At 42.8% G+C, this 27,751-nt stretch overlaps 1 protein-coding gene across 3 annotated transcripts in view; it reads right to left on the bottom strand.

Moving 5' to 3' along the window:
• The window catches only part of ppp3cb (protein phosphatase 3, catalytic subunit, beta isozyme), a 39,140-nt gene extending 17,919 nt beyond the window's left edge, over window positions 1-21,221 (bottom strand). The window contains exons 1-3 of one of the 3 annotated variants that reach the window (XM_074647939.1): window positions 21,055-21,221; window positions 6,060-6,260; window positions 1,682-1,806 (exon numbers count right to left, since the gene is read on the bottom strand). In XM_074647939.1, the coding sequence (XP_074504040.1) occupies window positions 1,682-1,806; window positions 6,060-6,260; window positions 21,055-21,079 (351 nt within the window). In that variant the 5' untranslated portion in view covers window positions 21,080-21,221. Of the gene's footprint in view, window positions 1-1,681; window positions 1,807-6,059; window positions 6,261-20,460; window positions 20,908-21,054 lie in introns of those variants that run through there. The other 2 variants (XM_074647937.1, XM_074647936.1) reach the window with 2 other exon arrangements.
• Between the last annotated feature and the right edge of the window lie 6,530 nt (window positions 21,222-27,751).

The following is a 27,751-nucleotide window of genomic DNA, read 5'->3' as shown; positions in this document are numbered from 1 at the left end:
CAAACAACATACAAAGTGCTTGATTAGTGAGTTTCTAAGGTGCTAAATGCAAGATTTGAACCATTTATATTGCCTCCGTACGGCTCTCAACATGGCGACAGATGAGCCGGCGGCTCGTAGCTAACGGTGCTAACAGCGCTAACAGTGAAAACAAAAGCACCAGAGTGCTGACAGAGCTAACAGTGTTAACTTGGGGGGGAACCAGAGGGTGGGGGCTACGCTTCCGTTACGGCGCCATCTGTCGGGACGGCGTTATCAGCTGTAACCGCCGTATGAGAGCAGCGCAGAGTGGCGGCCGTGAGCTAGCCAATGCATTAAAAGCACACGAGGTGGGTCCGAAAACAAGGAGAAACTCGGATTACAACAGAGGGAGAGCGACTTCATTCTCTGCTCAGGTAGACATTACTCTTCTATATCTTTACATAGCAAATAGTTGTTTGATGCTATTAATGCTCTGAATATCGTAGGTATGTTAAATATGAAGATGGAGCCAGGAAATGGTTAGTTAAGCTTAGCAAAAAGACTGGAGGAAACAACTTGCATAGCTTCATTTGTTTCTCCCAGTCTTTTTGCTAAAGCTAAACTAACCATTTCCTGGCTCCATCTTCATCTTTAACGTAATTGTATGAGGCAGAGTCGGAGTCATTTCACTTTCACTTCTCCTCATTAAATTCAAACTGGAAATTCAAAGTGAGACACAGAGAATCACGATGGAGGCGTTAGAAGGAATTCCTTCTCTGAATGAAACATCCACTGCCCAAATTGATTGAGCTGAAAGCAAATTGATCCTTACCCCGGTCTAAAGATAGACACAAACAGGGTTTTGACAAGAATCATCCCAAATAAGAGCTCGCTTATCGAGTTAACAGGAAAAAAACTAATTGTAAACAGCTGTGGCTGACGTCTTTTAGAATATAAAATCCTCCACCATGTTATCACTTTGTTAATCAAATGGCTCAGAGGGTGTTCTCTCACCTTTACAGAGTATCACCCACGCTCTTCATTAAGTCCCCTGTCTAAGTGCCCTTGAAGTGTGTTAGGAAGGTGGCCTAAATGTTGCTCCCTCCCCTCCAAACTCACTCCATGTCAATGACACATCCCTCATGCCACGGTGGCTTGCACCATGTGCTTGTATTATTATTATGGATTCAAGTCACACTCCTGATCTGTGGCGCTTTTCTGCCAAACGAAGTCACAAAAATACTTTATTGCACTCACGTCTATTTTACAGAACGTCCAGACAGCCCGCTGGATATACTATCTCCTCTCAGTTTCCATACATATTTCAGTAAGCAGCATATTATACTCTTGTTAGTGATTACTGACCTTGAATGATCCATGAATTTTAAATCACTTTGGCCTATGTGTATTTTCCAGACACACATTGTGGTGTGTCAATGCTAAGCTCAAGTACCTTTTGTACATTTATAATACATACAGCACGGTGTTGTAACTGTATACCTCCATAGTGAAATAAACCTTGCCACTAGAAGCTGTATAATACACTTCAGGGTAATATAAACTACACTCGACATTGATCTAGTTGTAAGCTTACTGTATACACAATACAGCAAGCTTACAGCGTTTTGAGTGAACACACACCCAGTAAAATAGACATGTTCATATACAGTATATGCCATAGTGAAGTGTGTGCAGTACTAGACCAAGTGTCCATCCTCACCTCGATACTGAAGTAGCCCCTGTCCACATAGTCCCCTAGGAAGAGGTAGCGCGTGTTGGCAGGAGAACCTCCCACTTCAAACAGCTTCATCAGGTCGAAGAACTGGCCGTGGATATCTCCACACACTGAGGAAACAGCACACGGCTATGTTAGGATCATAAAAAACAGAGTTTTCAGCTGCCATATATTACGTTTCTACAATCTTTGCTTCAGTGGCTCCATATGGCCTGATTTGCATCTGCAGAGGTATATCTGTCCTGCCTGCTGGTCTAGAAACATCACTCTCCTGCCTAATGAAAAAAGAAAACAAGAAAATAAGTGATAAAAATATCCTCCTGAAAGAATCTACTGCAATCATTTTGACACCTCTGTTTCAATACTGCCTGTCAGTAAAGGAACGCACCCTGCTGGGATCTCACGCCTAGTATCCATATTGATTTTCTCTGCCAAAATGTCTAATAATAATATTAGACAAAATTATCTCTATGCTTATACTATTTAGAGATGAAACACAGTTGATCAATTGATTAGTAACAACTACCGTTTTGTTTTAGTCATTTGAGTCGCTTTTCGAGCCAAAAAGTTCCAGATGCTGCTGCTATTTTATACTAAATATCTTTGGACTGGGATTTGGACAAAATAAGCAATTTGAATATGACACCTTGGGCTCTGGGACATTGTGACTGTGATTTTACCACATTTAATATCCAAAACAATTATCAAGGCACTTTAATTAATAATGACAGATGGTATTATTACTTACTGTTGTGCGATAGATCATGTTCGTTTTAAAGGAACAGTGTGTAGTATTTAGGGAGATCTAATAGCAGAAATGGAATATAATATTCATAACTATGTTTTCATTAGTGTATAATCACCTGAAACTAAGAATCATTTTCAATTGGCTTACAATGAGTCCTTCATATCTACATAGGTGGTGTCTAGAAGGGAACCCACAAGTTGGGGAAACTTTCGCAATATGGTTAAGGTTAGGCGTTGATCTCGAATAGTCAAGGTTAGGATAGGTCGTCGGGCAGCGAGTCTTGCGAGAGTTTTTGCAAGTTTTTGCAGATCTCCGATGAGATTTCGCAGTTTATGGGTCATCTTCTAGACACGACCATCTACATAGGGAGCGGGTCCTCTTCCTGGAGTCCGCCAAGTTGCTCTGCCATGTTTCTACAGTAGCCCAGAACGGACAAACCAAACACTGGCTCTAGAGAGAGCCTTTCACGTTTTTATGTTACCTGAAGGTCATCGTAGTTCTCTCGCTTGTGAAACTGCAGAGTGCAAAACCGTGGTACCGCCAGCCGCCGTCTGACTTCCGTTGCTCCTTAAGTAATATTATTATGGTAAGGATGACCTCTGAGCGAGGCGAACGGTGTTACCACGGTTTTGCACTTGGTGGCTCACGTTACCGCAGTCTTGGAAAGGGAGGAGTGAGCGGAGGGGTACTCAGTTGGTTGCAATCTGCAACCACACCACTAGATGCCACCAAATCCTACACACTGTACCTTTTAGATAACATCAACCTACACTAGCAACCTGCACTACATTAAGTGACATTTGTTCTAAATCATGATAAATAAAACTTACCTTTGTGACTAACTTCACATCTATCAGACTTTTGACATCTAGTTTTCTTAAAAGAGCCTCATATAATCTGATCCTATACATATTTCAATGGGGGTGTTTCCTTTTATTTCCCCACAGATTTGCTCAAAGTCATCCAGGAGTATTGGATCTAATTCATATCAGGCTTCACATGCTGAACACTTTACATTTCGAAAGACTTCAGGACTGTCTGTCTGTGTGATCTGCCAGCATAGATCTTCCCATCCGCCTCCCTCGCCATCTGCCTGGCCTCTCCTTTCACTTTTAGTTGATGTCATAGTTCCCCCTCTGCAGCCATTTTACGATGGCCATCTTGCATCTGCCTGGCCGGCTATGTCTGCCTGTCTCTCCATCTGCTTGCCATGTTACTGTCTGTTTTTTGTGTCTACTCCTAAGCAGTCGCTTTAATTTGAACTGGGAATTGGGGAATGCAAAATGGCATGAGTGAAATTGAGCCGTACCTGTCTGCCTCCTCAGACCTGCGTCGGTATTCTCCCAGAAGCCTCCATGTGACTCCCTAAAAGCCTGTCAGTTCAAATTTGAGCCATCAACCTGCCTGTCTGTTCACTACTCCGTCTATCTCAGAGCATTTCCAGAGAGACTCCATCGAAGTGCTAAACTGTTCTGAATATCTTTTCAACATTAAAGCCCCTCTCGACCAGAACCTGCACAATTTTTTTCTGTAGTGTTATCTCTGAAATCTATACGCTGTATCCAATCATAGCCAACTCAGACAAAAATCCTCTCAGGTGGGTGTTTCAGGGTCAGAATCTGCAGAAGTGGAGAAACTTGGAAACTTAATCAATATGTTGCTCATTGGGAATGAGCAGGTTTGAGAACCTCTGCACTAAGCAGCTTATGATCGACTCTCTCTCCATCTGCCCGTCTATCTGTCCTCGTCCCTGGGGATCTGTACCTGTGAAAGCCGAGCGATGTTCCCACACTGCGTGGGCACGACGTCCCACACAGAATTATCTCACCGCTCGCATTTGCATAAACGCACACAAACACACAGAGGCACACAGGTACATTTACCAAGCAGTGTCAATGGGTCGTGTGTGTCTGAGTCTGCCTGCTTGTCTGTCTTCTGTGTCATCGTCACAGAAACTTGTTTTCCATTTTGTTCTTCATCGATTTCAATCTCGCCCTCCTCCTCCTCCTCTCTTCCACATTCTCCTCGGTTCATACCATTTCCCCGGCAAGGGAATACATGCAGATATTACCGAAGCTAGCGCCCGCCATTGTGAGGTGCACAAGTGCCAATTGGTTCCCTCAGTGAAGTGCGACCAAACAACAGTTCACATTAAAAGGGTGGCAGATACATATGGCAGGTTAATGAATGAATCTTTCTGCTCCATTCCTCTGTGTCTCTCTTTGACTGTAGCTATCTGGGCCCCCACTGTTAGTGTGTGATCTATTCGCTTGTCACTCATGGACACGTACAAACACACTGTGTGTGTAGTCCCAATGGGAGCTTTGCAAACTGTTTTTTAAATGAATAGTTAGATAGAGAAAAACACTTATTCGCTTTCTTAACGAGACTTAGATGAGAAGATCGATACCACTCTCCTGTCTGTCAGGTAGAAGCTATAACCAGCAGTCAGTTAGCTTAGCTTAGCATAAAGACTGAAAACAGGAGGAACCAGTTAGCCTGGCTCTGTCAAAGGTAACAAAATCTGCCTGCCAGCATAATTAAAGCTAAGCTAATTTACAAGTTATATCTTGTTTGTTTAATTCGTACAAAAACTGAAGTGTAAAAAACAGAATTTGCAGTTTTACGGGGGTTATGTACGGGACTATTTCTTGGCCGGGAGTAGTTACCAGGCACCTAGTTAAGACTCCAGGAAGTTATCGCTCCTGGACATTAAATAGTCAAGAAAATAGCCATAACCAAAGTGACGTTTTGAGACTTGATTGAACAAATGAGATATGTAAGGGATAATGCCCAACAAGGTGTCCATTATCAGGAATTAATGGACGACGTGCACAGAGGGCGGTTGCCTCCGCAAAATCCATTAATTCTTGATTATGGACACCTCGAAGGGTATTATCCCGCTTATACCATGGTCACTTGCCAAAGACAAAAAAATGAAGACCATTTATTTATATTTTCATGCGTTTTGCAAACAAAATCTAAAGTTTTTCAGAATCCATTCACTCCGTTTCGCTTGTAACCCTGAGGGTTTGCTAATATAATAATGAAGTTTCTTATACAATGGCAATGTTGTTCACTGCCCCAGTAAATAGCATGTACCATAAATACGACTTGGCAATGGGAGATATTTCTAGTCCGCTCAGCTCTTAGAACCTCAGCTATACGAACCAGAAAGCTAACATTATGCTAGCAAGATTCAACGTAAATGACATTGTGTACGGTTGAAAAACAGTATATATAATTTGACAGTATGTTTAACAACAAGATGATCCACTCAGGGTAATCATTATCAGGAATTAATGGATACCCTGCAGCCAATCAGAATTGAATATTCATCCAGACCACGGTTTAATACACTTTAATTAGTGAGCTAGCAGCTCGCTGTTTCCCCTGTTTTCAGTCTTTATGCTAAATTAAGCGAAGCTAACTGGCTGCTGGTCGTGGCGTCAGTCTATGTAACTTGGCAAGAAAGCGATTACGCGTATTTCCCAAAATGTCAAACTACTCCTTTAACTGACACCAGGTTTAGCTTTTCTACTAACTGCACCGTCATTTTTCAAATTACAGACTATATCACACTGCATTCCTCCAGTCTTCATCACAATGGCGTACCCGTGACTGGCGCCTCAATGTCCAACATAGTCCGCTCCTGGCGCAGGATGGCGGCGCCCTCATCGATGATGCGCAGGGCCACGGCCTCCTCCAGTCGGCCCTCCTTGGTGAGGTGAGCTTTGAGCAAGTCCACCCGCGGCCGGCCCTCGGCGTCAAACACCTCCTTCATGGTGAGCCGGTGGGCCAGGGGGAAGGGGACCGCTGGAGAGGGAGGTCGGGAGTGACGGAAAGGATGGGGAGGAGATGGAAGTGAGAAGAGGAGAGGAAATTCAATGATGCAGGAAGGAAGGGGGATACAAACATGGCAGATATTATTCAAGATTAAGAAGGCGGAGGAGAGTTTGAATGGGTGTATGGATATATGGATGGAGGTGAGATAGTTTATGGAGGGAATGAGAGGAGTTGATGCAGAAGAAAAGAAAAGAACGTTTATTATAATGCAGAACATGATTAATTGATATTTCCTGTATTCCTCATCAAGCTTGCCCACAAACATCAGAGGCCCTCAAACCTCACCATTATCCTGATCACACCTCTACTGCAGGCTTTGACTGTGTGTGTGTGCGCGTGTGTGTGTGTGTGTGTGTGTGTGTGTGCGTGTGCGTGTGCGTGTGCGTGTGCGTGTGCGTGTGCGTGTGCGTGTGTGTGTGTGTGTGTTATGGAGGCCTAAGCGGGTTGTATTGAAGCAGGGGCTGCCAGAGTTATCAGGGCTGCCTGCCTCTGTTCTGCAGTAATGTCTCTCTGCCTCTCTGCCTCTGTTCTGCAGTAATGTCTTTCTTACATAATGAAGGCCCCCAGGGCGCTGCTATAGAGGGGGGTTGACTGACGACGGGGATGATACAGCAGGAGCGCACAGCTGCACGTGAGGAGTCACATACACACATGAAGACACACTCGACAAAACGCAGACACACACACACACACACACGAGCGGTCTTAACAAACGGGCACAAACTCAGTGGCAAGAAACAAAAGGCAAGAGGCGCATGGGCGCATGCGTGCATCATGTATGGCACAATGGCGTTAACACGCATGATCGCATACAGTATGTGTGTGTGAGCCTACAGTGGTACACACACACACACACACATATACAAGCTCATAAAAGGTATTGTTATGCAGGATCCACAGAGCCTGTTGGAGCCCCACCAGTGCTAACACAGATAATGGCCTAGATCACAAACTAAAAAACTAGGCCTGGCTCTCTCTCTCTCTCTCTCTCTCTCTCTCTCTCTCTCTCTCTCTCTCTCTCTACACACACATACACACACACACACACACACACACACACACACACACACACACACACACACACACACACACACACACACACACACACACACACACACACACACACACACTTTCACTCTCTGTCACTTTGTCTCTGTTTTGCACTCTCTCCTCTTGCCCCTTCTCTGTTTTGTTTTTTTTCCCAATTTCCCACTCCTCTTCCCTCTCTTCCTGTCGCTCCAACAGGCCAAAGTCTCTCCAGTGAGCTTTCACACTGATGCCAATCATTCAATCATTACATTTTAATGTCATACTCACATTTAATTTTTTTTACAGTAAAGGCAGCTCAACAACCACATGAAACCACACTGCACGCTTTTATGTAATCACCACGGAAACATTTGGCCAGTACGGTATTGCTAAATGAACCGGACAAATCAGTTACAATCAACCTTTATGAGTAATTATGAGGATTTTACTCATAATTTACTGATGATCTACTGATGAATATTGCCTCTGACAAACCATACAGTCATAGTTGCTCTGGTTTTGAGCTATTTTTTAACTAAAGTACCATCTAGCCATTTGGATCTCAGGCTGAAAAAGGGGGGATTTGTATGGCATCAAACTAAATATGCCCACGAGCACTTTAAGCATGCAGAGACACCAGAATATGCCAGGACACCTTCACCAAAACGCATCTCAGGGTACACCAAAGTATATAATAACCATAGCGCTGCATAGGTTAGCCCCTACTACACTTTTAGGCATCTTAAGAACACTGAACACTACACATAAGAGCACCCTGAGACATCCCAGGACACCACGAGCTGCCAAGCTGAAGGGTCTGTTTCCCATCGAATGAGAACAGCGGATCTACATGTTAAAACAGGTTTTGTCTTTAAGGTAGGACCGATTGATATGTTTAAAGGCCTGTGCACCCCAAGCTGCAGCGGGCTCAGTTTTAAAGCTAGAGTGAAGATACCGGCATCATATGAAACTACAAAAATTAAGGAATCCATTGGTACCAACCATGTCATACCAGCTTGTCGCAAATTTATGCTAAATTTTAGCAAGGAAAAACTGGCATGGCCATTTTCAAAGGGGTCCCTTGACCTCTGACCTCCAGATATGTGAATGAAAATGGGTTCTATGGGTACCCACGAGTCTCCCCTTTACAGACATGCCCATAATTATCATTATTATGATAATCACAGGCAGTTTGGGGCATGTCATAGTCAAGTCAGCACACTGACACACTGACAGCTGTTGTTGCCATGTTATGATCTGAGCATACTTTTGTATGCTAAATGCAGTACCTATGAGGGTTTCTGAACAATATTTGTCATTGTTTTGTGTTGTTAATTAATTTCAAATAATAAATATATACATACATTTGCATAAAGCAAGCATATTTGTCCAATACTTGACAAATCTCCCTTTAAGGTACATTTTGAACAGATACAAAATGTGAGATTAATGATGATTAAATATTTAAACCAGCCCTAATTTATTTATAAAAAAGAAACAACAGGGCTCAGTCAGTATGTGGTTAATCCTCCTCCTCCATTGTACTGTACTGTACTGTAATGTACTGTCTTGTACTACTGTGCTACAAACTGTACTGATGCTGATACAAGTCACAAAAAGCTGCATGCATAGTAGAAAAAAGCTACAGTATTCTTTTGAAGCTTGCACACATACGTGAACTCAATGTGTGTACAGTATGTACTGTATATTTCTGGTTTGAGGTAAAACTGAGGCTCATGGTGTGTGAAAGAAACTCGGAGAGAGACTCAGAGAGAGAGAGAGAGAAGGGGAGAAGCGAGAGGAAAGGAGTGTGAAACTCGTAAATTGTGTGAGGAGTGTGAAAGTAGGGCAGGTATGAGAGAGGGGAGAGCAGAGCTCGGGGAAGGGACTATACTTGGGAAAACTATACTTGGCAGTTAGGGAATGGAGAGAGGAGAGAGTCAAACCAAGAAGGTCTTTAGCACCTGACGACCGACTATTTGATGATTCAAGGGGAACACTACTGGACTTCAGACAAGCTTGAGAGGTTCGAGCACACATGGAAAGGTTGAAGACAGGGGATTAGAGCTGTAAATTACGGATCTGAATTTAATATTGCAATTCTGAGAGGAATTTGTGTGCAGCTTCATCTTCCTTAAAGCAATTTTGTTGGCAAAAATCAGGATTTTTGTTTATAATAATGGAAGGCTTCTTGCATTATGCATCAGAATTTGTAGGCCTGGAGCACAACAGAAGAAAGGCATTTACATTTAATACTGCGCCCACATTATAATCTACAGCATGCATTCAGTAGTACAAGTGATCATCACACGTTAGCCAGTTTGTGAGCCATCTGATATATAAGCCTGGTTCACGTATTTGTATCTTATTTCTGTAATGCTCTGGTCCAAATTAGATTTAGGCTTCTTCAAAAGATAATAATGTTAGGGTGCTAACATGCTGATGTTTAGCAGGAATAATGTTTCCCATGTTCACCATCTTAGTTTAGTGCATAGACTGTACATATATAGATGGACGACGCGTCTCCACTACCTCCCACTGTACAAAAGTGAAGCCAATACATCCCGGATACAATTACCGAGCCTCTGACTGCGACTACTTCACTCAGAGCAGCTGTCAATCACAGCTGTCAATCATGACGTCTCAGCCCCTTTTTATAGCATCAAATAACTGATTAAAATCAAACTTATCAGAAAAATTAACTCTTGGACAAACATCAGCGTGATAAGAACTACCTAAAATGACAGAAACCATCTTAGCGAAAAAAGTATTTGACGTGTACTTTGACTTTTTAGTTTGGCCCATGTCCCATCAGCTAATATGGGGGGGAGGGGTTTATTGGTGCCTTTAAATGAAACTCGTGAGCTCGTGTTTACAACATGGGAAGTCCTGTACACGACATGCTTGGCGTTCAAGTCATTAAGTCCTGAGAACACCGCTGCTAAGCAACAACAATATTAACGTTTACTATCGGCGTCTAGAAACCACAGAGGCTAACAACATTTTCCTCAGACCTATTATAAAATTATGAGGAAAAACAATATATGACTAAAATTACAATATATTAATTTAATATGCACCAAAAAATTAACTTCCATAGCCTTCGCCATTTCTGATAATGTCAACAAACACGTCACAACTCGTGAACTCGGAGCTTTCAGAAACTTTCCTCTAACGAGGTTGTAAATACCACAAGAGAAGAGCGTTCATACGGACTCTTCTCGTGAACACGGTAAACACGACCCCATTTGAAGGCACCGTATGACCTACACTGAAGCCAGCCACCAGGGGGCAATCAAGGTCATATTTGGGGAGCTGTTATGTCGTCCATCTTTATATACAGTCTATGGTTTTGTGTATGCTAACATTTGCAAATTAGCACTAAACACAAAGTACAGCTGAGGCTGATGGGACTGTCATTAGTTTAGCAGGTGTTTGGACATAAGCCAAAGTATTGGACAAATCAAAATTTTTACCTAATGGTGGCGCTAGAGGAAATGTCAGGCAGATCATCAAAGTAATTAGGATTCATCCCCTGGGCACCATTAATGTCTTTACCAAATTTCATGGCAATCCATCCAAAAGTTGAAATATTTCCGTCTGGGTGAAGTGGCCAGACATGCTGCTAGCGTGGCTAAAAATCAATAATTACAAAGGGACACAGACACTACACTGACCTCATATAAAAAGGTGGCATCTTTTTCTTTTCCATCTATGTTAATTGAGCTTTTATCCTGCAGTTTCTTTCTAAAACCTTTGTAATTTATCCATTTTGTAAAGGACTTCACTGATAAGTACATTTTAAGTCTTGCATGGGAAAGTGAGAAAGGAAAATTTGGCAAACAGAACTCCTAAAAAGCATGGAGTAAATCAAAAAGGTTTTAAACCCTGTGGGGCTTGGGATTGAGTTAAATTCACATTCAGTGCTGTCAAATCAGAATAGGCCTGTAGAGTTTTCATTATCAACACTTTTATGACAAAGGACGTCTAGAAATTTCAGGGACTAAATTGAACGTGTCGTGATGCTTGACTCACATGCACAAAGGATCATGGCTTTATCCCCTTAAAAAGAAGAAACGTTTTCGTTCCCGACAAAAGGATTATTATGTGTCATTTTGAGATGACAACAAGAACAGACTCTGCACACATTTTGTTCTTGTGCTTCTGCAGTCAGAACAAATTGCACCCTATGACGATTCAAAACGTTGAGTAGTTTCAAGTGGTCTGGTGTAACCAGCCTCCTTACAGTACAGTCGTTGTGTGAGACCGGAGATCTATCACAAGTCTGGGTAGTTTCTTGCTGCACGAGCGCTGACGCAGGCTATGCAGCGAGAAAACAAGCAGCGGGGGTGTACTGTGGAGAAAGCCATCTCATCCACCAAGCCTAGAAAACTTTTGGATCAGTTTTCATCATTGACTGTATGGTGATATTATCATGCTACACAGAGATGCATTGTTGCATATTCATATTTTAAAACCCCCCTTTTCTTTAGATCATTCTGATATTCTTGTCTAGTTTTTTTCAGAGAGCATTTACAGTACTGTTACACAAAATCTCACTTAACTTATCCTGATCTTAGCAAACTACCAGTCAAACCAAGACATTAAAAAAAAAGTCCAAGGGCTGGTATGTCAATAATGCGTTCCTGTCACAGAATAGCTCCTAACGTTTTGGTCAACATACATATGAGCAGTGGTTGACCTTTCACCTTAAAAACATCCACAGCCACTAATGGACCATTTAATCCTGCTAGATTGATGCACACTCTCAAGCAGGCAGCTAACACAAGAGCACTGTTTTACCAAATTCTGCTAGATGAAGGTATTGCAGACCTTTCTAGTTTGAAACATAACTTGAGTGTCTCCCTGTCTGTGTATAAGACAGATCACTACTGTAGTACTTCACCTAAATATAGTTATTTGAGCATAATAATAATAATCTAGTCTTTGTTAAAGGATGAATTCCAATACATTTAGCCTATGACACTACATTCAAATAAAATAGTGTAAAGGTGACAAGCGGTTCTCAAGCTAAAGTATTCACATACAGACCCACCTGTCGGGAGGACCAAAAGGCAAATGGCACCATGAAAGCATTTCATCAGCTGATGGTGAGAAGTAGGGAAGTGCTACCAATAATATAAGTAGTACAATGGGAACACTAACTGGGAGGAACAGTTAATCTACATTTTGCAGCAACTGGAAACAAAAGACAAGGGTTAACTTGCACTGAAAATCATCAAGGCCTAGCTAATAGCTAATGGATAATAGGCTAACTAAGGTTAAAGGTGCTCTATACAATATCCAAAGCATTAATATAGCATGAAATAACTATTTGCTATGTAAAAACATAGATGGGTAATGTCTACCTGAGCAGAGAAGGAAGTCACTATCCTTCTGTGTGCTGTAATCCGAGTTTCTCCTTGCTTTGTTTACATAAATTAGTGCATGCTTTTTAGTGCATGTTCGTTTATGTGAGCGTGCCCCACTGGCTAGCTCACGGCCCGCTGCTCTGCACTGCTCTGCACTGCTCTCATAAGGCGGCTACAGCTGATAACGCCATCCCGTCTGACAGCACCGACGCGGAAACGTAGCACCCACCCTCAGATTAACACTGAGGCTAGCTCTGTCAGCAGTGTTGCCTTTGTTTTCACTGTTAGCGCTGTTAGCACTGTTAGCTACGAACCGCCGGCTCAGCTGTCGCCATGTTGAGAGCCGTACGGATGGAATATAAATGCTCCCAATCTCACATTTAGCACATTTAACTGATGAATTACGATCCACTCGTCCATTCTGAGCAGTGTGAAAACCACATGGTTTGGCTTCAGACGGTCTTGCTAAAGGACTGCAGTTGAAAATTAGCCAGCTGACTAACACTGACATACTGTATGCACGCAGAAATGTTGATCAATGTGTGCTGTCGTTATAAATAAATACGGATAGAAAGTGATAAAACAGTGTGAGAGTGAGTTCCAAATCATTTCTCCTACACAGATATCAGCAGTGTTTGGCGTACAGTAAGCTCAGACCATGAATGCCACACTTCTTGAGTAAAGTGATCGAGGATAGTATTTCTCTCAAATGCTGCACTTAGGCCTTTTTAACACTTTGTCATGTGTTTCAACCTTGTGATGGAACTTTACTCTCTGACAGTACGTACAGATGATGAAATCAAGTAGAGTGAAAACAGAACTACCCTTTTCACATGACGCAACCAATCACACGATGCATGGCGTGTGTGCGCGGTGAGCTGGACCGAGGGGTTTTAAGATGTGCAAAGAGGTGAAAGCATTTTTAGCTTCTTCCTAATGTACTGTTTTTGTCTTCTGGCCCACTCTCCAAAGCTCTGAACTCCCCAGTGTGGAATTTATTAAGCGCCAAAAGGTGCCAGCTCAGCCAAAAAATCTCCACATCACAGCGCAGCAAGGCTCCCCGCCTGAGAGAAAATCTATGACATAGCTTTCAACCAAATCTCCTAAATTTGTTTGGGCTGGCCTAATAGCCTAACTGGAGCAGAATCTGATCAGAATCATCTTGTTATTGTGTGCATCCTCCCTAATGGCTAAAGTTAATTATGGGGATAGTCCATCAGTTTTAATAACACAGGAACACCATTCATAATGAAGAGGGGCTGGTGCGGGAGGGGAGGAAGTGACAGCAAGCGAGGACAGACAGATTGCAGAAATGACTGTAGAAGTCACCCATGATCCATCTGTCCTCATTTGTGTCTGTCCTCCGAATGTTGCAAATATGACTAAATAGGTATAGAACAACACAAACATGTGCTCCTCTCGTCAGATCATTGAAAAGGAAATCATCTTTGGTGCCAGAGGTTAAACTGCAATAATGCACATTGTAAAAGGGGTACATAAAAAGTAATTACAGAGGCACAGTATAAACAGCCTATATCTACTGTATGTGCTACATGCAAGCAATGGATCAATTCATTACTACTGTGCCTGCTATGAATCAATTCATTACTCTGCAGACTGTATTTGTCTGGTGCTCATCCAGCGGCATCGACCACAACTAATGGCATGCCCGTATGTTTGTGTACTCATATGTTAGATGTGTTGCCCTCTACAGGACCTCATCTAGAGTGATCACACACACCATCTTCCCAGATCGGTTCATCCCCGATGCCCGTCTCTGCATGAATAAATGAAGGAGGGAGGAAAGAATGAGTAGAGCGAATGAGAAGAGAGGGAGAGCAAGAATTGGGGTGTATGAGAGAGGAGAGATATGACTGTTCACATGCATATATAGAGTGTGTATGAATGTGTGTGTCTGTGTTTATCTACCATCTTTGACCCAGATCAGCTAACGTAGATCCATGGGTCTTTGAAGGTGGTGGTGGTGTGGGGGGGGGGACTAAAGATGCGTTTGAAGTCGTTCAATTAATGCACACTACACACATGAAGGACCATCTGTGTGTACACACACACACACACACACACACACACACACACACACACACACACACACACGAACAGAAACAACGGCCCATCCCCTAACAGCCTGTCCTCATTAGACAATCCCTTTCTCTCTCTCTCCCTCTGTCTCTCTCTCTGGAGTACCTTCTCTATAAATAGCCCTTGCCCTGCCACCCTCCCCACAGGGCACACGGAGACCTGTCAAGGTGGGACCCCTGGCTCAAAAGGATAACACCGAAATCCAACACACACACACACACAAACACAAACACACACACACACACACACACACACACACACACACAGAGAGAGAGCTCACACAGGACTCTGAGGGAACTATGAGGGAATGGGACAGCATGTTACACTAAAAGGAAATATGCCCAGTGTGCCCCAAGCCTTGCCAGAGGTGATGTGTGTGTGTGTGTGTGTGTGTGTGTGTGTGTGTGTGTGTGTGTGTGTGTGTGTGTGCGTGCGTGTGCGTGTGCGTGTGCGTGCGAGCTTGTGCATGTGCATGTGTGTGTGCAGGCATGAGTGCATACATGCATGTGTGCATATTGGATATAGCTCCGTTCAGCTTTGGTGAATATTCTTCACACGTTCATTGAAATGTTTTAAAGGTCACGATTTACAATCGATAAATATCACCTTCACATCGAATCGCTACCTCTACCTCTATAACTAGGCAGCGCTGATCAAATATGAATCAAGATTCTGTCACTGTATTGCCTATTTCTCGCCTCACGTGTTTTTAGAAACATCTCGTAGGTTACTGTTAATCTGTAAAATGAGAAAGTTTGAGACTCGGCCGCTATGTTGAAAAACAGCCGAGCCAAAACCAATCACCGCCCACCGGCTGAGTCACAAAGTTTCTCTTTTTACAGCTAAACAGTACACAACAAGATGTTTCTGAAAACCTTTGAGGTGAGAAATTGTAGGCATAACAGTAACAGAATATTGTTTCATATTTGATCGCACTGCCTAGTTTGACAATTTGATCGGAGTTTGTGAGTTTCGCAAGCAGTGATTGGCAGCTGCTGTAAAGACAGCTCGGCTCTGATTGGTTGTTTTCCTTCAGGCATGTTGAAATCTTGCAAATGCCATTAGGAGCACTAGGACAACACAGAGGAACATGATTGTTTTCACAGATTATCCGTTTTATGCACTACTGTCAGGATATAGTGACCGTTTTATCAAAATAACTTTTTATCATATTTGCTCAAAGTTGCCAACTGCAGCTTTAATGGGGACTACTTTCTCAGTGTGAGGAGAGGGAGCTGCATGGGCCTTTGGTTTCAACGAGGGATTCTAATAATGAAAGCTTGCTATTTGAGGATATGATTGCATCTGAGGAGACATTTGAAATGATCAATCTCTATCTTAACTTTATTATCAGGCAGTTTAGTGCATTGGCATGATACCAAACTATGACAAGACACTTGGCAGCCAAACTATCCCTCTTAGCTCTGTCCTGCATTATGCTAGGCTAGCACACACACCCTATGCTAAGATATCACATGACAGATAATGTCCCAAAATCAACAAGTCTGAGGCTGGATGGTTTGTTTTAAACTCTCCTGAATTGTTAAATGGATGAAGACAGCACAAACAGTATAGTCCACTTTTGTGGATTAGGTGTACCTTGTCTTTAACAAAAAAAGATGTATTGAACACAATACCAATTTTGGATTACTAAAATGTTCCTTTTCATACCTTAGATAATGGTAAACAAATGCAGTTAGATCTTGTTTACATGTGCGTGATAAGTGATAATTGAAGTGCATATTACAGTCATCATCCACTGAGTTTTCAGTTTTATCAGCAACACCTGTGAAATCAGATATAAATAAATTCTATCTTAATGAAGCTCATAATGTTCAGTCAGAAACATGTTGATTCAACTCTATTGTCATTTTCGAGATTGTACATGTATGTATAGCTTTCTCACACTATGCAGTTTGACTTGTCGTGGCAGGAAACGTACAGGTAACTAATAACATTAATGATATTCCATTTAGGTGAACCAGCAGGCTGTTTCAGTGAGCCAGCATGCACATTAGCAGGGCCCACGACACTGGAACGCCTAAATGGAACACAGCCATGATTAATGTTATTAGTCACACCTGTGTTGAACTAGTCCACCGTGAGAAGGGGCAATTGGATTGAAATATATTCAAAGATATTTTGAATATTTTGTCCACACATTCACATACATGGGGAGTTTACCCTTGGAAAACTTGTATCTATGTTTCAACTGTTTTTTCCACCTTCTGGTGGGCTGCTGTATCCAGTGTGATTTGTTTCCCATATATCCTATAATATAAAAAAGACAATAGGTGTCCATCATTAGCTCCCTAAAGTGATGTCACAAGATTGCTTGTCTTGGGTATTAAATTTACAACGATGGAGCTGTAACCACGAAATGCTTGATGCTTTTATTTGATAGAGCTTGTCATGGACCAGTCCTGCATAACACTGCCAATAGACCTTTTCCACAGCATGTAAGCTCTAAGTTAAGTATCCCAGTAAGCCATGACAGTGAGCCAGCATGCACAACGCCAGGAAACCTGAAACTAGCAGATATATGGAGTGCAGCCATCATTGGTGTTGTTAATTACACCTGTGCTTCTGCCATGAAAAAGGTCTAAGGCCAGGCTGTTCTCATACACAGTTTGTAGCTATAGCTGCGAAAAGTAATGCACTGTAATTTGAATATATCCCACGAAATCTATTCATCCACATAATCGTAAACCTGGAAGTATGAATAGCGACAAACGCCGCCTACGGAGGAGGTCAGGGTGGAAAAAATACAGAACTTTCTCACAGGAGGCGACTTAACTTAACCAAAGTTATTTTACCCCACACCACGATCTTTTCCTAAACCTAACTAAGTTGTTTTGTTGCCGAAAACTAACGTAGTGGTTTCCTCTGAACACAGAAGTTTATTTTGAAAAGATTATGCATGTAACCAGCGGATATTGACACGTGTTGCTGGACATTCGTAGGAGAACACACGAAAAATGAGGAATAACTTTTCATAAGATATTATTTGAACCGTTGTATGAGGATACTATGAGCTGTTCGGTGTGAAGTTATGCATTACACATAATCTGTAATGCACATTGTGTTTGTGTTTTTATGTTAAAGAATCAAGCATTGGCCCAGAAGTATCATATGTTGCTATTGTATGTCTGATTTTAATACACAGAACAACCTCACAGAAGTCCATCCATTTCCCATGTTTGCTGCTAAAGGGGTAACCACAGGCAGAGTGTAACACATTGAATTGATCTTCAATACTGCCATTGATTCGCTTTTTTGTCAATGTAGCTTTTCAGCACAAGGTGTGTGCTTCAGCGGGTCTATCTGTGCCCTGCTTCGACAGTCACCTCAGGATTCTAGGAAATCGACCGGGAGATTAAAGCCCTGCCGAGCTACTGTACCAGCCTCCATGTTAGCAATGTATGTATTCTGTCTATTATCCAATAAGTCCAGATTTTGCACACCGGAGATTTCTTGACTCATGGGTACAGGTTGACCCTTTGTCACCAGTGAATGCTGGTACAACAAGACTGATAGTATGATGTCACATGACAGTTATGGGTCTGGCATGAGGCGGCAGTAACAGAACTTAGACTGTTTCTACAAAATCTCGTAAAATATCCTCTTCCACTCTTGCCTGCCTTACTGTGAACAATAAAGGCAATATTTGGCAGCATCCCGTTCTCATGGGAAGGCGTATAAATACCACAACATTACATTCCGTGTGTCATGAGTACGCATTTTATCATTTTGACGTGTCATTTGTACGCTGCTTTCCGCATGTCATTTGTACGTCATTTAAACGTCCGCAGAAAACCACTAACTTAGGTTCAGGCAAGAAAACCACTTAGTTAGGGTAAGCGAAAATGTCATGATTGGGCTTAAAATAAGTAAGTAAACTAAGTAAAACGGAAACAACTATGGGAAATACGTCACAAACGTCGACAAAAAACATGTGACAATGTCACTAACATAATTTACAAAACAAAATAGCGGTCAGCAACAGTCTCAAACATAGGCGTCCTGGTTAAAAGTCCGGTGTTTGTTGGGCACATCCACCGCCCCACCATGATGGTACATGTTCACAGCCTCTATCCTTTCCACGCTTCCCATTCATTGTCTATGTAAGCAGCTGTGCAATGCATTCTGGTAGCAAATCAGGGGTGTCAAGCGCAACTCACCGCCTTGCACAGTATTGTGGCATTTATACGCCTTTTCATGCGAACAGACTGTTGGCCGGAGAGACCACTTTAAAGTTACTCAACTAAACTTTTATGCAAGAGTCACATTCTCACATTTTGGCTTGGCTTGTTCTTCACACACACACACAGACGTGTTTGCATAGTAAGTGAATCAAAAAAGGGTGTGAGAAGTAGTCCATTGGTTAAGTCAGAGGATGCTGTCCTGCTACTGAGCAGTGTGAAACACTACTTCCCTTGTCTTTCTCTTTTTTTTCTCTCTCTCTCTCTCTCTCTCGCTCTCTCTCTCTCTCTCTCTCCATCCCTCTGTGCCTCTCTTTTTCTCGCTCCAGCTCCTTCACCTCCTCCGTGGCCTTGTCACATTCTCTCCTTCCCTCTCTCCCTCACCTCGCCCCCACACTCTCTGGCCATTCCTCTCTGTAGCTATGCTTTGTCCTTTGGGCTCCATCGCTGTGCACTTCTCTCTCTCTCTCTGCCTCTCTCCGCCAAAATCCATAACGTGTGGGGGAACTACCGGGCGCAGTCCATCCGCCAGAAGTGACGTCTCTTTGACTGATGCCTCCGTCGCTCTCCGGCTCCGTACACACTAAATCATTCTCACCTCGCTGATGAATGGCTGTGTTGTTTTGCTGCATGTTTGTTACGGAAGGTGCATTTATATGAGTGTATGTGTGTGATGGATGATGCATGAGGATATAGTTTGTTCCAGTGTGGAGGCAGCTGAGCTCCGGTGGCCCAGCTGCATTGCAACACGCATGCAAACAGTAAAAATACACATGTGAAGGAAAGCTACTGATAACTAATGGATGGATTGGGGGGGTGGTGGTGGAGGGGGGGGCTCAGTGTTCATTTGGTTCAGGGGATCCACATTTCTTCGCACCGCCCCTGCACAACTGCATCCACAGTTACACACACACAGCCACACTGTAAAGGCATATGCACATGCAGTCCTCCTCAAGTCCCTACGTGCAAAAACTGAAAGAGCCCCCCCCAGCCCACCCCCTTCTTCTTCTTCCAAGCACGATCGACGCACGCACGCACGGAATACCGGGGCATGCCCGAGCCGACGCATCCAACTGTCAGCTCCGCTTCTTCCGGCAGAGAGACCTTGAGAGTGTATTAAGGGGAGCCAGTGGGAGAGAGAGACAGCACAGCACAGCACAAGCACAGCACAGCACGGCACGGCACAGCCAGGCGGATCGTCGCATGTGACAGTCTGTGCCTGCGTGCGTGGAAGTGCCTCTGCCACGCTCAGCCTTGTTGTGACCCGATGAGCACGACAATCTGTGCAGAATCACACACAATCACAAGGAGCCCCCCCATCCTCACTTCGACATATATATAGTCACCCAAGCGTAAAAAAAAAAAGCAGAAACATCTCATAAACACATTAAATATTCCATAATCCAGTGATGCAATAACATCATTATAGGGCGGTATATGCGTAATCATCGTCGGGCAGCATCCCACCTAAACTCTCCATCTCTTCTTTGACACCAAACGAGAAGAGGTGTGGGGGGGGAAGACCTTTCCGGAGACGGAGACGTGGAGGAATACGCACAGGAGAAGCACCATCACCACCAGCTGACATTCATGGGCCTTAATGAGAAAAACGTCGAATCCATCATGTGCGCTCGTGGTTTTTTTAAACGTCACCAGCAGCGAACAGCAGGCTGATTCCATCTAATTATAGGCCTTATAATAAAAAACTGTCTATAGGTGCGCACTCGGCCTGGGAAAGTTGCCACCCTACCTGCACATAAACCATTCGATCACCTGACTTTGGCTCCGATTTTTAGCAAAAAAAAAAGAATATAGGCCATGCACCTATCGGTTGGTATACATCCAACATCTGGGCGCCACTACTACTCCAGTAAACGAACACAAAGACAGAAAGCCACAAAATCCTCCTCTGACAAGTCTCTCCATATAGCATCTTACTATACCCTCCCTCCCTCTCTCCTCTCTCTCTCTCCTCGCCTCCATGCATCCCGTGACACCTTCATCACCACATCATCACCACAACACACCAAAGAGATCGCCACAGCTACAACATGTATTTACCTTTATGTCTGCCTTTCGCTGTCATCGTCACACTGCTTGGTGTTTCATTGGAACAAGATGCTCATCTCTCTCTCTCTCTCTCTCTCTCTCTCTCTCTCTCTCTCTCTCCCTCCCTGCTTTTTTCCTCCCTCTCTCTATCACACTCTGTGTGTCTCTCTGTAGGGGTATTATTATTCAGTAACGCGAAACCACCGCTAGGAGTGGAGCGCGTAAAAACGGAGCTCATGCAGGCAGAGGGTGGCGCACAATAGCTCCGTCTATACATAGAGGAGAGGAGGAGGAAGAGACATCCCCTCCTCCTCCTGGTAGAGAATGGGGTAATGCCTCGGTGAGGGGGTGAATTCTAATAGAATAACGAGGGAAGACCCTGATTATGGCGTATCTCTACTGGATACCCCCCACCAACCCCCTTTTCCCCCTCCATCTCCATCACCCCCTCCCATCCTCCTCTAAAAAAGGTTCAGAAGCACATGCATGGTGAGCCTGCTTTTATTATGGTGCTATAATAATCATAATAATAATAAAAAAGGGATGGACTCAAAACAAAACGTGGTGCAACGACAGGGATGCAAACTTTAAAAAAAAAAATGATTGGCACAGGATGGATGGAGGTGTCACTGGCCGTGCAGCAGGATCTTGCATGCGTACTTTTGATCACCCGGTCGGAGGGACTTGCGTTGCAATCGGACATCCTCGGGATGGGTGGGAGAAGGGGGAGGAAGGGAGGGCTCTCTCTCTCTCTCTCTCTTCTTGTCAAAGGCCGAGACTGTGGTGTCGGGTCCTCCGCCAGGCTTGGAGGATGTGTGCGTTGTGGCTGCTGCTGCTGCTGCTGGGTGCTTCTCCTGCTGCTGCAGTAGTGGCATCACTCGGTGGAGTCTCCTCCGCGCTCTCCTGGACGGGGGAAGCCTGCTGCTGCTGCTGCGCCTGGGGTGACTTTGGGGGAGGATAGGCGGGTACCTAGAGCTACTGCTGCTGAGGCATGCTTGGATCCCCCAATTTGTTATTTGAAGGGGGGGGGGGGGGGGGGGGGGGTGCTGATGTAGCTGGTGGTGGTGGTGGTGTAGGGTATAGTATAGTGGTAGAATTTCTATTTTTGTATTCTTATTTTATTCTAACGTTTTGATCTATTCTTTTTGTTATTATACTGTTTAACTTGCACCAACAAAACCAAAGCAAATTCCTAGTGTATACCTCTTACACCAGAATCAGAATGAGAATCAGAATGGTGTTTATTGCCAGGTGTAAGAGGTATACACTAGGAATTTGCTTTGGTTTTGTTGGTGCAAGTTAAACAGTATAATAACAAAAAGAATAGATAAAAACGTTAGAATAAAATAAGAATACAAAAATTGAATTTCTACCAATATACAATATAAACAAGATTCTGATTCTGAGGAGGGTGTGTGTGTGTGTGTGTGTGTGTAAACTCTGGAGGTGAGAGGTTCGCCTTGGAGAGAGGACAGGACAGGCTTGCATGCAGGCTCTCTGCCTCTCTCTCCAGGAAGCCTCTGAGCGTTATTGCCTTGCAGCTGGCAACACCCCGGAATGGCGAAACGAGGAACTCCCACGCAGATTCACGCACACGCAGGAACACACACACACACACACACACACACACACACACACTTAAAAGAAGGCACATTCAGACTCATACTGCCATCCTGTGGAGGCATTGATTTCAGGGCTTCCCCCCTTATAACAACAACTCTGTGGAGTGGGTTTGTGCGTCGGTGCTGGGCACGTGCATAACTGTACAGTAGTGGGCTATTTGACAGCAGATCACGTGGGCCTATAGGATGGATGAAAGGCTAAAGGTGATGTATAGGAGCTGATCAAAAGTCTACTGGGTTCTATTGGACATCTGTGTGATACATGTCAAGTTATTAACATGTGATTGAGTAGTAATAAAGATGAATGTTGTTGAAATAAAACAATGTTAACAATGTCCACCAAGCTCGCTGGGAGGCTACAATGTCAGGACAACCAGAAAACACAATTGTTGGTTGGAGAAGTGTTGAGGCAAAAATGTGAAGTGTGGCCAGAAGGTGGCCCCAAAGGACCGGCCACGGTGTTTCCTCAGAGAGTATCTGTTGTTCAGTAGTCAGTTGGTACATCTGACTCAGTTTGTCAGGCTCAGCTTTTACACTGTCAGACATGCATCACTGTCAACTCACATCCTAAAGAGCAAATTACATCTTACACATCTGCACAGCTATGAATTTGTCCCCTGCATTTGTCCGTTTTAGAGTATGCAGCCATTATGTCAGTTTAAATGGCATTTACAGTATATAGCGCCTTTCTAGTCTTCTGACCACTCAAAGCGCTTTACACTACATGTCAGCATTCACCCATTCACACACACACATTCATACACTGATGGCAGAGGCATCAAGGTGCCAACCTAACCATCAGGATCTAATCCAAACACACACACACACACACACACACATACACACATACATACTATGGCACAACCTTCAGGGGCAATTTGGGGTTAAGTCTTTCTCAAGGCGATTAGACATGTGGATTGGAGGAGCCGGGGATCAAACCACCGACCTTCCGATTGGTGGGCTACCCGCTCTGCCTTGTGAGCATCAACTGCACCTACAGGATCAGCTGCACTCTGAGCCCTGTATATATGTAGATGCCAACCACGAACCACGAACTGCAAGGTCCCCATTTCGGTTCCAGCCACTGCAGATAATACAATACTGTAATATAAGGTTAAACATGCTACCTCTCTCTCTCTCTCTCTCTCTCTCTATATATATATATATATATATATATAAAGTATAGGAATGAGGGAAATAGGAGGGAAGGAGTTTTGTATATTTGTTGGAAAAATGTAGAGCTTACCCAAATGCTTTGATGCTTCAAAACTTCGACCGTTGCCATGGTAATTGACCTCCAAATCAGTATTCGAATGCTTCGCTTTTTTAATTTTTTATATATAAGTATGTAATAATAACATAAATCCCCAAATAGCCCATGCAATAAGCAATAATCCCACAATATTATTCATATTCAACATTAATTATTATTAGTTATTCTCAGACGGACATTGCTGTTTGTTGTGTGTGGAAGTGTGTGTGTGTGTGTGTGTACTGTAGTCCTGGGCACTAAAACGGGGGAAATGGAGACAGACAGACAGAAGAACATGTCAGCCTGCTGCGTCGCGCTGCGAAGCTTCGAATATTTCTCACCGAAGCTTCGAAGCCCAAAAAGTGGTATTTGGGACAACCCTAGAAAATGTATACTAAAAAAATGAACTAATTAAAAAAAAAAAAACATGCGGCTTGGAAATGTTCTTTAAATGTTGCTAACAGTCCTTTAAAGTCTGTGTAGGGAACCGTCCCTGTGTGAAATCTTAGATCTTTTACTGCAATATGCTATACTCATATACTGCTACCACAAGTGTAATGTAGTAAATGCTATGTGTTCCAACCCCGAGTGCAAAAGTAACATTGAGTCTAGATGGAGGACGATACGGAAGATGTGAAGATTTCAGGAGAGGCCCAAGCTTTAAAAACTTACAAATTTAATAACTGATATTTATTTAACTGGTAAACACAACCCAACTTTTTGTTTTGCTTCATCTGACTGTCCACACATTTCATAGGAGCAAAAGAACAACTATGAAAACATTCACATGTACAGCCTATTAGAATACAGTATGCCTATTGTAGTATAATAGGCTGACATACATAACCAGTGACAAATGCCTCACTGCAAGCCTAAAAAGACTGCTAACTGTATACGCTGTGAAATTAGTTAATTGATCCCTTTGTGAAGACTTCCTGCAGTCAACAGTGCTCAATGCATCAATTGATCAAACATTATAGATGCTGATTGTCTAGATGAATACAGATATTCATTAGGGATGGTTTACTTAGCTTTTTACTATAAGTGGCTCAATCATTTGCTTGAAAATATAGGGATTCCATTATTTTTTATATGTCTTTTTTAAATATAAATGTGAGCTTAAATAAATTCATGATGAATGCATAGATGTCCTGCTGTAATCTGCTATATTTTGACCTGCTGTGTTCATATAAACATAGCAGTGTTTGCAGGGTTTATTTACTTATACAGTATCTCAAGTTTATTTGACAAATGTGTACTGATGGTGTAATGGTAGGTACTGCTCAGGTTTTTCTGACTGAATCAAAATTCCACTTTGTAATTAGTTGTGTGTTAGTTTTGGTGTAATCTATCTGTTATGTATTCCTATATGGATATGTGTTCTGTTTATGAGTTTAGGAAGAAGAAATTGTTATTTTAATTTCTATGTGCACAAGAGGGAGAGCTGCAGGTGAGCACATGGGGTGCACTAATATTAAATATCAGTTTTCAGTTCCTATATGACCTGAACCACCTTTTAACGTACACCTTTACCTGAAATAGTCTGCTGGCCATCCACTGGCTCCACAAACGCAAATGAAAAAACAGAGCATTTTATGCTACACGAACATAACCTAAGAAGAGTTAAGAAAATGTATGGATGTTTTTGAGAAGAGATTGAGTCTAACAGAAGGAAAAATATAGTTACATGGGTTAACACGCATGCACATATACATATGCTTGGAGGTGACCTGATGTGAAGGAGGATGCATGTGTGTGCCCATGTAAATGATATAACTATATATTTGCGCTCCCTCCTCCCCCCTTTTTATTTTCTATTAACTTATTTGTTGATTTAATTTATCATTAGTCTCATATTTTTGTATTATTATTGTTTGTTTGTTTTTGTTATGCGTGTTTTTTTTTGTTTTAACTCTATTCTTTCTTTTTATCATTATTATTATTATTTATTTTCTTAATTTTATTTCAATTTTGAATGTTGAAGTTGTTTTCTCTAGTGTACTTAATGAGTTTGTCTATAAGCTCATCTACTTAAAAATTGGTTTATAAACTATTGTAATTACGAACTGTAAATTGCATATATGAAAACAACCTTGAAAAAAGGGAAAAAATAAAGTATAAAAAAAAACATATTCAAAACTTACAGTTGCTCTACATCTCATATGCACCACACGTATTTATTGTAGGTCTAGTTTACACTAGAGTACTTCCTCAAATCAGCCTACATTATGTGCTCTGTTGTATCACTCCGCGCTGAGCAAACCCCGGCTGTACTTCATCAGTAGGCACTAGGCTACCACCTAAAACTGTCATTATATCGATGAATATAACCCACCCATTAGAAAAGGTGGAACCACATCCACTGCACTGTCTGTACATATATAAATGATATGGTAACTGTAGTAGTAAACCGTCTTAGCACAGGTTCCCTGGAGTTTACCGTATGCAAAATACGTGCTGGGTAGACATTTTGGCTCCGTCCGCACCATGTGAACGCAGCCATGCCGTCGCATGCCCGGAGCCACAATGATGCCAGTTGCAGCACTACGTCTCCAGCGTGCTCTGCCACTGTGAGCGCTCTACGTGCTGCTCATGTCGGCGGAAGGCTTTCTAGCGCTAGCGCAGTGAGAGGTGCGTTCCAACAATACAACTTCCTCCATGGGCGGCTGGCCTTCAGAATAAAAGGGGGATGTTTAATTTTTAAAAGTGTTTTTAAAGTACAGTAAATTCATTTAGTATTTTCGCCATTCACGCTAAACTAATTACACATAATCTATTGGTCTCTGAAAAATGAACAAAAATTGTGAAAAGCACACTGGTCTATAATCCGACGGGAATGTTGTGCTATGACTTTTCTAAGAGATTTGCGCATCAGTTTCCATAGGAATGAATGGAAAATCAACGTGAAAAGAGCTCAAAAACACTCCTCTTTAGGGCCATACAGAGTCACCATACTTTAACGTAGAAACATGATTAAAAGTTTAAACGGGTCACGAGACTTGGGACTTTATTGGGCCAAATGGGCATTTTGATAGCTGGCACGGTTTTCACGAAATCGCAGTTTACGTTTTGTGAAATTTTCAGACTGTTTCAGATTTTATAATGGGTGTGTATTGCGTGGGTCGTTAAAAGCTAGAGTGCATGACATCACCGCTAGAGTGTGGGAAAGCTTTAAAATCTTTCGAAATTTTCCGAACAAATTGCTCCCTAGCCCACAATTTTCATTCTTTATAGATAATTTTTCATCAAATTGTAGGAAATTTTGTGCTGGTTGTAGTCATGTAGCTATCGAATCGGTCCGATTTACACATCTGGCAATAAATGCCTGGAAGTGAGAGCAACTCCCGGGTAGCTTCCCATAGGGGCCCATATTAAATTTCACACAATTTTTGGGATCAGAGCAAAAGTTACTAGTTTTCGAAACTGCCGCCGAGGTCACATTTTTGACACAAATTTCACACAATATGTTCATCAGAGACTCCTAACTCGTCTCATAAACAATCTAAGCGATAGGAGTAACGCTTTTTGTCTGAGAAGTACTTTTATGACATGTACGTCTCTGGTTAACTCCTATTATAAACTGTCTCACTGAGGGTGCTTAGCGGTGGCCATCACCACGGCAACATTTGATTGCTGCAGAAATAAATGCTGCAGCTCCTCCAGACCAACAGAGGTTTCCCGTGTCTTGTGAGGTGACGGAGCTCCGCAGTGAGAATCGTTATTGTCCCCGACCGGGTGCCGGTGTCTCCCTCCGGGCGCAGTCGGGAGACGATAACGTTTCTCCTCCTGCTTCAGAGCCCCGGCACGACCTGCTTTTGCTGAAGCAGGAAAAGCC

The sequence above is a fragment of the Sebastes fasciatus genome, chromosome 10, assembly GCF_043250625.1.
Source record: "Sebastes fasciatus isolate fSebFas1 chromosome 10, fSebFas1.pri, whole genome shotgun sequence".
NCBI lineage: Eukaryota > Metazoa > Chordata > Actinopteri > Perciformes > Sebastidae > Sebastes > Sebastes fasciatus.
This window is presented reverse-complemented; position numbering and strand designations above follow the sequence as displayed.